The 11,027-nt window shown below is 54.6% G+C and overlaps 1 protein-coding gene across 1 annotated transcript; it reads right to left on the reverse strand.

Moving 5' to 3' along the window:
- Positions 1-908: 908 nt before the first annotated feature.
- Positions 909-10,739, reverse strand: IVD (isovaleryl-CoA dehydrogenase). Its single transcript, XM_045900353.3, has 12 exons — positions 10,518-10,739; positions 9,111-9,200; positions 8,832-8,883; positions 6,498-6,667; positions 5,754-5,847; positions 5,403-5,539; positions 4,934-5,030; positions 3,337-3,430; positions 2,747-2,828; positions 2,094-2,198; positions 1,945-2,017; positions 909-1,313 (listed from the first exon to the last, which is right to left on the reverse strand). The coding sequence occupies exons 1-12, from the start codon at positions 10,668-10,670 to the stop codon at positions 1,180-1,182; spliced, it is 1,281 nt and encodes a 426-aa protein (XP_045756309.1). The 5' UTR covers positions 10,671-10,739; the 3' UTR covers positions 909-1,179.
- Positions 10,740-11,027: the final 288 nt, after the last annotated feature.

An 11,027-nucleotide genomic window follows, 5' to 3' on the forward strand; every position in this document is an offset into this window, starting at 1 on the left:
CTTCTGTCCTCAAGGCAGATGCCATCTCTTTGTCCCGCATCACCGATGAGTAGGCAGGAGGACAGGAGTAGGACCTGGACTAACTACTCCCCAAGGCATGGAGCTCGCGCCAGACAGGAGGCAGTAGCAAGTAGACTGCTTCACCCCCCAAAACACCAGTTTAGAAGCAGATGGGTTTGCTTCCTAATTCTTAATACAAAATGGCAGCAGCCGCGGGGCTGTTGTAACAAAACTAGCCATAGGGCACCCAGAGAAATGTACATAGGCAGCCTTGGCTGGAGTTGAGCTGCCAGCCAGGCCTGCTGCCCAGTCAGCTGAGGGCCGTCATCCGGCCAGGACTAGATGGTGGCAGTGCAGAGCAGGGCTGAAGGGCTCAGAGGTGCTGCTGTGGAGGCTGGCGCCGAGCTGATCCCTCGCAAGCACACTGACCTCTGCGCTCCCCCCCCCCCCCCCCCGTGCAGTCTGGGTGGCCCAGGTCTGAGATGCTCCACCCCAACACCATGGGGTTTCCGCCCTAAAGGACTGAAGCCCTCGGGGGACGGAGGGACTGCTGCCGAGCGGGTGCCTGCTCATAAGCTACTGGGAACTGATGCCTCTAGAAATCGGCAGAAACAAAGGCTAGGTTTGGGGTTTTTTTTTCCCCCTAGAAAGAAGAGGCTGCCAGGTTCAAATACATGTAGAGTGGCAATGCGTCTGGTGTACTGGGCCCCCTGCCAGAGGCATAGCCCCCCTCCCCTCCAAAAAAAGAGGTGGCTGCCTGCCCGCCCCCAAGTGCTCACCCAGGGAAGTGGAGGGCTTGGACGTTAGAGGGTCACCAAAGCCTTCCCAGCAAGCCCCAGAAAAGCCAGTATGCTTCCTGCTGGGTCCATTTTAAGCCACAGAACACTTTTCAGGGAGGCCCTCCCCCCACCTCAACCCTCATTAATGTCAGGCAGCATCTTCAGACCAGAAAGTGTGACTAGAAATGGCACTCCCTCTCCCCCATGCCTGCCTGTAACTTGCGGCATCCGGGCAGGCTGGCCGGGCTCTGGGGCCCGCAGCACTTGTCAGCCGTGGTAGACACCTCACGTGGAGGCCAAGGGCTGATGCAAGTGCAGCTGAGCAGCAAGAGAGCTGCCGTATCTCTCTGTCCAAAGAAAGGCCTCTAGGTGCTGAGAAAGGGAGTGAAGGGTCTTGGGGTTAGTGGAAGTCGGCGTTGAAGGCTCTGCCGATGATCAGCCGCCTCACCTCACTGGTCCCAGCCCCAATCTCATACAGCTTGGCATCTCGCAGAAAGCGGCCCATGGGAAAGTCGTTGATATAGCCATTGGCACCTGCAGCCAGGGTTCGGGCCGAGAAGAAAAGACAACAGGAGGTGATGGGCAGTGAGGAAAGCAAACGGAGAGCCAAGTATGTAGAAACAGGCCAGGGGAGGAGAGAACTGATTAAAGAGAAGCAGCAAATGGTGGTGAGAGGGGAGGCTGTGGGGAACACCAGCGGGGACGAGGGGCCGGAAGGCCACCCAGAGAGCTGAGGCCACCAGGCAAAGTTGGGGACCACCACTGGCCGACCTGCAGGGGCAGATAGGAAGACACTGCGCAGCAGTCACTGGGTGCCAGGCCCAGGGAGGGCACGTCATTTGCACAGGTCACAAAGCCAGTCTGTGGCAGGGCTAGGCTTCAAACCCAGGCCTTCTGGCCCAGCTCCGGGCTCTGCAGCGCTAGGAAGCACTGCAACGAGGCCGTCCCGCCCCCGAGGCGTCCCTCCCTCCCCACTTCCCAGGATTCACAGGACCAGGCCGTAAGTGTGACGGGGGGCACTGCTGCCGGGACGGGCCCCTCGGGGCCTCTGGCAGTTTTCTCATTTGCTTTAACTTGTCTTCCTAGTGACTGGGGCAGAAGCCTAAAGGTGCCGGCTCAGCGGCAGTGAGCGGAAGCACTGCGGCTGCGAGTGGGGGCCACTCACCGAAGCACTGAATGCCGTCCAGGGCCACCTGTGTGGCGCACTCAGCTGAGTAAAGGATCACCCCCGCGCAGTCCTGTGGGAGGGGGCTCCGGGTCAGCAGGGCCCTGCCAGGGCCACGCAGGGAGGGAGTCCCCACAGCCGGCCCTTACCTTGGCAGTGCAGTGGCCCTGATCGCAGGCCTTGGCGACGTTGTAGACATACTGCCGACAGGCCATGAGGCGGGTGTACATGTCGGCCATTTTCCCCTGCATCAGCTGGGCACAAGGGGGGGTGTCACAAGTCAACACGCTGGAGCCACGTTCCTCTCAGACACTCCCCCTAGTCACCCAAAGCAGGTCAGCGGTAGCCACCCGAGAGCCAGGCCCGGGGATGCCAGGGCACAGCGAGGAGACTGGACTTGCCTGGGTGACAGAGATGCCCAGAGAGCAGCTGCCGCACTGTGGAGCCCGCAAGCTGAGAGGGCCCTCCCCCGGCCCCAACCCCCACGGACGCCCATGGTGGCTTCACAGCAGGAAGCATGACCAGAAATGCTGCTCCCTTCCCTCGGGCCTGCCTACAACCTGCACGCTTCACCATCCAGCCTTACAATGTCTAGTTCACTCATCTCGAGTAGGAAGTGAGCAGACACGAGAGCCACTTCCTGACAAGTTCCCAAAGCCAGGTGGCATGCCGAAGGAGCCTCCGATTCAAGCCTCCAGACTCATTTTGGTGGCAAAAGATAGGGAATGCCCTACTTGCTCATTTGTTAAAGATAATCTGCACCCAATGAAAACGTACATTTCAGCAAAAGCATTCCACTCACCTGGAAGTGGCCAATCTTCTGGCCAAAGGCTTCCCTTGTGTGTAGGTAGGGAATGGTGTGGTCGAGGACAGCCTGCATGAGCCTGCCAGAAAAGAGAAGGACACTGAGGAGGCGCCTCGCTGTACCCCCATTGCCAGTGGGGGTGGCAGAATGCCAATGTGGGAAGACTTGGGGGGAGACAGCTTGGCAGGACAAGGAGCTGGAGTCTCAGGCAGGAGAGGAGGAGCATGAGGACTCTGATCACCCCTGCTCAGTCACTGCACCGACTGCCCAGGACTTGTGCCTGTCTTCCTGACACCAGATGGAGGGGCAGGACCCCTGTGCAGACAGGCCTTAGAGCCTGGGTGTCCTGTTTCATCCTGAATAATTAAGCAGAATGGCACCTCAGGCCTCTTGTCTGTCATCTGATAATATTTCCTTTCATTGTGAAGAAAGCACATGTGGGAGGAGGAGGTTTGCTCATTTTGTCTCCAAGAAAGAAGGCACATCTTCCAGGAGGCAGTTCCCATTGGCCCCCCCAAGGGGAAGGCTGTGATGTCACGATCTGCTAAGGAGGCCAAAAGCCCAGCCCCCCCGAGCCTCACACTCACCCAAGGGGCCCACCAGCCAGCACCAGCCGCTCCAGGTCCAGCCCACTCATCAGCACGTAGACGCCCTTACTTAGATGGCCCAGGATGTTGGCAGCTGCCGGGAAAAGTGCCAGTCAGGGGGGAGAGGGCTGTCCGCAGCCTCCTCACTTTTATAAAAGCTGCTAGGTTTGCTTTTGTGGCTTTCACACAGGCCCTAAAACGTCACCTGACTTCTGACCTTCAACTAGGGTTCCGAGTGAGAGAAAAGGATGGAGCTTACTACTTCCAGTTAGATGCAGAGCTTGCTATGGAGCTCCTGGGTGACTCAGTCAGTTAAGCCTTGGGCTCAGGTTATGATCTCAGGGTCCTGGGATGGAGTCCTGCTTCGGGCTCCCTGCTCAGCGGGGAGTCTGCTTCTCCCTCTCCCTCCCCACTCCCCCACTCATGCGTGCTCTCTCTCAAATAAATAAAATCTTTAAAAAAAAAAAAGGAAGTAGAGCTTGCTAGAGGGCCTCCCCCCACAACCACCACCCCACCACACACACACACGAACGCACACACACACCATTCATAAGACAAGACACAAAGGCCCCATCTTTAGACGTTCCCTTTCTCTTCCTCGACTGCTCTGGATGGGGAAAAAAAAGCTAATTTGGTCTAGAAGCCATCCAACCCCTCCCTAGTTCTTTTTACCCATGCCCATAAAGGAGACTGAGAATTACTGTCCCCCGGGTTGAGTCTGCTCTCTGCTCCAATATCATCAGCCCCTAACCCTGACAAGAGTGGTATCTGGAACAGTCTTTGTCTAAGAGACAGGTCATTCAGTGCTAGAACCTGTTAAGCACCTCCCCACCCCAGAAGCCAGGGCACTGGATGGCCTTGGGAGGTGTGGGCAGGAAACCCAGGACAGGGTGGACCACTGACCCGCCTAATGATGGCACTTATTTCCTGCTGACGAAGAAGAATCCACACTGATCCCGCCTCCCTAGATGCTCCTTGTAACCAAAGCATACTGTTCTGGGTTCCTGGGTCAGGGGGGAGAGGGATGGTCTTTGGCCAAGGCACAGAGCAAACCCGGCTGGTCATCACACCTATGCCCTTGGTCTAATTAGCACGCGACGGGTATGCCGGCTCTCCCACTGTGGGTCACGTTTTTAGTTACACTTCAGGGGCAAACTGAATTCCCTTGTCTTCCCTGAGTCTGGCTTCCTTCAGTGTATCTGAATGGTTTTTTTAGCACCGTTAATGAGTCCCTCACCTGGCTGTTCAGGGGAATGCACAAACAAGGACGTCTGGAGGACAGGAGAGGGTGAGGGCACATCTCAGCCATCTACTCCAGGCACTGGCACACCACCCTGGGCACTGTGTATCAGTCACATAGGAAACAGCACCCTGTAGGGCAGCCACAGGCAGGCACACAGCTCTGGCCAGAAGGACAGCTACCCAGCAGCCCAAAGCCCACACGTATGGGCCCATGGACAAGCGCAATAGAGAGAGGCCCACCATCTAGACACATGGCCTCGGTAAGCTAATAATGGTGAGCTTCTCTTACTCAGAGATGGGCTTTCTCAGCTTATGATAGGGTCAGACAGGGGCTTGCCCATTCTCAGGGACTCACCAGGAACCTTGCAGTCTTCAAAGATTAGCTCACAGGTGTTAGAGCCCCTCATCCCCAGCTTGTCCAGCTTCTTGGAGGTGCTGAAGCCAGGCATCCCCTTTACGGGAAAAAAGGTGGCCCGGATTACAGACTAGTCACCAAGGCGGGGACTAGTAAAAGGCAGACCCTTGGGAAACGCCCACCCTCCCACCCAGTCCCTGAATTTGCATGCTACCCCTAGGACCCCCACTCTGTACGGCCGCCCCCCTCCTAGAAGCTCTAGCCCTAACATCCCACCCTCAGACCTGACTCATCCTTCTGGGGCTCCCAGTTTGGCCACCCTCCTTTCAGTCGGCTCTTCTACTCCGCCCTCACCTCGGGGAGCCTTGGCAGAGCACACATTGATTGTCTGCGACGAGCAGAAGAGAGCCATCTCTGGTACTGACTTCAGGAGACAAAAGCCTCCTGGCATGCACTGCCCTCCACTCACCTTTTCCACAATAAAGGCCGTGATGCCCCGAGAGGCTGGCACAGCAGCCGGATCTGTCTTGGCGTAGATAATAAGGATGTCAGCATCAGGGCCATTGGTGATCCAGAACTTGTTCCCATTCAGGATGTAGTGATCACCTAAGGACAATAAGTTGGCTGCTCAAGCCAAGTTGGCCTGTCCCAACCAGTCAGTTCATGGACCTGCTGCTGGGCAGGAAGCTGCCCTGCTGGGGCAGTTCTGGAAACCTGGCAGAGGCCACCTCCATTGACTGCTCCCTCACCCTGAGAAGGGCTGTCCCTCTGTCCATTTCAGTTCCCATTCCAGAAGCTCCCAAGGCAAGAGGAGCCTCACCTTTCTTTTCTGCTTTTAGCTTCATGGAGACAACATCAGAGCCAGCATTGGGCTCACTCATGGCCAGGGCTCCGATGTACTCACCACTGATCAGCTGCAAGGAAAACCACAAGGGCTGGTTATGACTTCAGTAGTCCTCTATGGGAGCTTACGACATTGCTTCTCTCCTGTTCACATGACACCCCTTCAGACTTCTCTCAGACCAGGTATTGGTAAAGTCCTGGAAGAGAAGCCCACTATCTGTAAGACTAAAAATATCTCCCTTTCCCATTCCCTTTGCAAGGGAAGTGAGTCCTAGTCTTGCATTTCTTCAAATGCTCTGCAAATGATGTCCAGTGACCGACTCAGGAGTTCTGGTCCTATTTTTATTTTTGTTTTTTTTATTATATATATATTTTAAATTTATTTATTGGACAGAGAGAGACACACTGAGAGAGGGAACACAAGCAGGGGGAGTGGGAGAGGGAGAAGCAGGCTTCCCGCAGAGCATGGAGCTGGATGTGGGGCTCGATCCCAGGACCCTGGGATCATGACCTGAGCCGAAGGCAGACACTTAACAACTGAGCCACCCAGGCGCCCCTCTGGTCCTATTTTTAATTCTTTTGACTGAATTATTTTAAAAGCAAGTCCCTGACCCTTCCTATCCGTATCTGGTTGAGGGCAGCATGCTGCAGAAAGCAAGTCTGACTGGCCCTTGCCAACCCAGGAGGGTGCCTCAGGGTCTCTCCCTCCCCATCTCCTCACCTTGGGGAGGTACTTTTCCTTCTGGGCCTCATTTCCGTTGCGCACAATTTGGTTGAGGCAGAGGTTGGAGTGAGCACCATAACTGAGCCCCACTGCTCCAGAAGCTCGGGATATCTCTTCCATCACCAGCACCTGTTCCAAGTAGCCCAGGCCGGAGCCACCATACTGAACTGGGAGTGGAGGCGGGGCAGCACAGCGGAAAAGGCAGCCCAGATTACATTGGGACATTCACAGGAATGTTTACCGGCAGCAAAGAAATACCCTTGTAGCTCCTACTCCAAGTTACCCCCTAGGAAGGTCGATAGGCTGATGCCGTGGGCCCTGCTTTACCAGCTCACAGAACTGGCTTTGTCTGCTGCCTCTGGTCAGCTGAGGTGTGGTTCAGAAAACAGGCAATGCAAACACCTGCGTTATCCCGGACAGACCTCTTAAGGAAGACAAGAGAGCCTGAGCACCCAAATGTTCAGAAAGCCACAGAAGTGCACAGGCAGATGAATAAATGAAGGGCGACCTGGAGTTAACCAAGAAACACAAAGAGGAAGGGTCAGAGCACTAAGAATAGACACCAAGCAAAGGAAGGTGAGATTTTCATAGCACGGGTGTTTGGCCCTAACAAAGCATGGCGATCAAATCAACATGTTATTTGATACGATGTTATATGTCAATTATGTCTTTATTTGTTTTTATTTTTTATTTATTTATTTATTTTTAAAGATTTTATTTATTTATTTGACAGAGAGATAGACAGAAGAGCACAAGCAGAGGGAGTGGCAGAGGGAGAGGGAGAAGCAGGCTCTGCACTGAGCAGGGAACCCGATGCGGGACTCGATCCCAGGACCCTGAGATCATGACCTGAGCCAAAGGCAGACGCTTAACCATCTGAGCCACCCAGGTGCCCTGTCAATTATGTCTTTAAAAAGTTAAAAAAAAAAAGACTAGTAACGGGGGACAGAGTGCCACAGATAGTGAATTTCAGAGCTCCTTACCAAAAAAATGTGGCTTTTCCTTGGCAACAGATCCAAAATCAAAGTGGCTGGATCATCTGGTACTACCACCTCCCACCCCCAGCCTTGCTCTTTGGCAAAACCCTGGTGAGACTCTTTGCAGACGGGGGCATCTGGCTGGTGCAGTCGGCAGAACATGCGACTCTTGATCTCGAGGTTAAGAGTTCAAGCCCCACGATGGGTAAAGAGATGATTTAAAAAATAATAATAAAACCTTAAAACAAAATAAGGCTCTACACACGTTTACTCTGCCCAAGAAGTCAGGCTCCTCTTAGGCTCTAGGGAAAGGTTAGCCCAACCCCTGCAACTCTAGGAAGGTAAGCCCGCATGTGGGTGACACTGGAAACAGCCACCAGGACAACCAGGTGGAAACCAGAACTTACCAACCAGAACTGGCTTTCTTTGGGGGCTCATAAACCCCCAAGATGCAGTCTGGTTTGGGAGTTACCAACAGCATTCCCCCTACCACTTTACATTAAGATGGTCTACATTTATAAGTCTTTCCATTTTATCATGACTCTGTAATCAGCTTAGATCCCAGGAACTGTCTCCAAGTGGCGAGAGAAGACATAAGAACACTGTGTTCCACCTCTGTTCTAATACATGAATACAAGCTGAATCAATGTGGACTGTCCAGCCTTTGGCAGGTGAGGCCACAGGCTTATTTCTTTACTGGGCGCTGCAAGCCAGACTGGGCCTCTCCTTCAGGGGCCAACATCCAAACCAAAGCCCACCAGCTCTGTGCCTTCTCTCCCTGGAAACGAGTAGTAAGACCCATAGAGGACAATGGGCAGGCCCAGGGTGAGCCTATTAAACACATCATCTGGCCACCTCACGTGGAGGCTCAGGTATCTCTCTCCCCCATACCACCCTCTGCTCTCAGATGAGCTCCAGGGCCAGCCGTGGGCAGAGGACATAGGCAGTCCCCACGGGAACATACCTGTCCTGAGTGGTCCTGCCCAGACGCTAATAGTAGGGCAGAACTTTGGGATTAGGGGAGATGGTAAGACTGAAGTGCAAGACAGCTGCATGATAATGGAGTTTTCTAAACTCCCCAAATCACCTGGGGGAGCTTATTAAACATGCAGAGTTCAAGAGTCTAAGTGATTCTCACCCAGTGAACCACACTGGCCTCATCCCTTTGCCTTCTGGATGTTACTGCTTAGTGTACTCTTCTCTGGGCTGATAGTCAGTGGGTGCCTTCTTGGGTCCAAGAGGAAGTCTTGGGTTTCTTTGAGCACGATCTTTCCCCTCCTTTCCTGTTTCTTTTGGAAACAGTGTTAAAGGGCATGCAAGAAAAGTTCGCATTAGGGAAGGAAACTATACTCACCAGGGGCGGTGATACCTAAGACCCCCAGGTTTCCCAGCTGCTTCCAAAACTCCTGCCAACAGAAAGCAGTGAGTGCAGTGAACTGTGAGAAGGCGGCCAGTCACAGGTGTCTGGCACATCTGGCACAAGACCCAAATGCTTCACACAAAGAGGCTGCACTGTTAGGGAGGTTTTATTTACCAGGCAGCAGTACAATTCCCAACCCAGTCTAGCCCAGCCCCCAAACTGCCCCCTTGCCGCTCGCCCCCCCCCCACCCCCCCATGGGCATCATGACTCACTCGAAGGTTCTTGAACTCATTGATATGATCAATCTCCTGGGCCTGGGGGGCTAGGTGCTCCTGAAGAAACTTAGCCATGGTCTGACGAAGCTAGAGGGAGAGAGGTGGACAGATGCCGCTGCAACAGTCCCTTACTGCCACTAAGAACAGCATCTCCACTACCGAGGACACCCCACCAAACGGTATTAGATTGAAACTTAGAGGCTGTACCAGTTTATATACTTCCTCGGAGATGATCTTCCTCTCTTTTAAGGTCCTCAGCCTAGACAGCTTGAGTATTTTTAAAATGTCACTCCTGTACATAAAGTCATTCCATGGCTTTTCATTGTACTTAGAAGATCAGCGCCTTACTCAGGCCTATAAGGCCCTGCGTGAGCTGACTCCTACTGACTCTTCCAGCCTTCTCCAGTACCTTTCTCACTCCCACTCATTGTGCTCCAGCCATACCCTCTTCAGTTTCTGGCACATGCCAGGCTTTCTGATCTGAGACTGTGGTTACAAAGGATTACGCAAAGGATTAGAAACTCTTGGTGGACAAGTTTGAGAGCTAGGATTGAACCCTTTCTGTAGGAGGTGATTCAAAGCTCTGTCTACTGACTGCAAACCCAAATGGGTTTTGGACTTCCTGGAGGCTGGGGCACTTGCTTAACAGCCAGGAGAATCAGGTTCCTGGGGAACTCTGTGCCAGCATCCAAGTGAACAGTCTCCTTCCAGAAAGGCTCTGGTTCAGCTTCACCTGTAATGCCCTTTCATGTTACCGTTCAACTTTGTACTTGGACGCAATGGGCTGAAGAATTTATAGCAGGTTACACGGTGCATTTCAATGCCCCCGAGGTGTGTATTTGAAAGACTCCCTGGTGATGATGATTAAGCAGGCTTGAGAACCATAGTCTTTTTTTTTTTTTTTTTAAGATTTATTTATTTATTTATTTATTTATAAGAGAGAGAGAGAGGCAGAGGGAGAAGCAGGCTCCCCGCTGAGCAGGGAGCCCGATGCGGGACTCGATCCCAGGACCCTGGGATCACGACCTGAGCCGAAGGCAGACGCTTAACCATCTGAGCCACCCAGGCGCCCCTTGAGAACCATAGTCTTAAGACAGTGTTCAGGTGTAAGCGGACCTCAGACAGACCGAGGGTCTTTTTGCCACATGCCGGTGGCCCTGCCAATCCTCCACCAAAACACCATCAGCCTCCCAGGAGCCTTCCTGTCTCCGACGCCTTATCTAACTCGGCAGCTAGGCTTTGCTGTTTCCACAGAGGGGAGGCTGAGGCTCGCGCCCGCCCCCCGCGCTCCCACTGCCGCCGCTCGGTGGGCGCCGGGCAGAGGAGCGTCTGGGCGACCTCCGAGCGGGGCGACGCGGCCTGGCCAGCAGGCCTTGGGACCCGGAAGGGGATGAGGCTCCCTACCTGCTTCTGCTCCTCGCTTAGCCCATTGATCGCATCGTCCACGGGCAAGAGGGAGTGGGCCCGCTGGGACACGAGGCTGGAGAGCCGCGCCCGCGGCGCCCGCAGCCTCCAACTCGCCGCGCGCCGTCCCAGAAGCCAAGCCGAGGTCGCCATCTCTGCCTAGCATGGGGAGCGGGAGCCGGAGGGGCAGCTGCAGCGCCAGCTCCAGCGCCAGCTCCAGCGGCGACGACCCGCCCCCTGGGCTCCACCAATCCCAGGCTTCGCTGCCCCCACCCAATCGGTGAGGGGGTGGGTCTCCAGCAGCCTATCACCCTCCGCGGCCGGCTGAAGGCCGCGCTGCCCTTGGTCACCACGCGAGCCAATCAGCGGTGACGGCTTGACTCCCCCGGCTCCCCCGCGATAGGGGCGGTGGGGCTGAACTCGCTTTGCTGGAGTCAGTCCTAAGTGGAGACTTTATTAAGTGGGAGAGCGAGAAAGGCGTCTTCGGAATCGAGGAATGGTATCTCCCCT

The sequence above is a fragment of the Mirounga angustirostris genome, unplaced genomic scaffold (assembly GCF_029215605.1).
Source record: "Mirounga angustirostris isolate CCGP_5_RB_7025 unplaced genomic scaffold, mMirAng1.0.hap1 SCAF_9, whole genome shotgun sequence".
NCBI classification, from domain to species: domain Eukaryota; kingdom Metazoa; phylum Chordata; class Mammalia; order Carnivora; family Phocidae; genus Mirounga; species Mirounga angustirostris.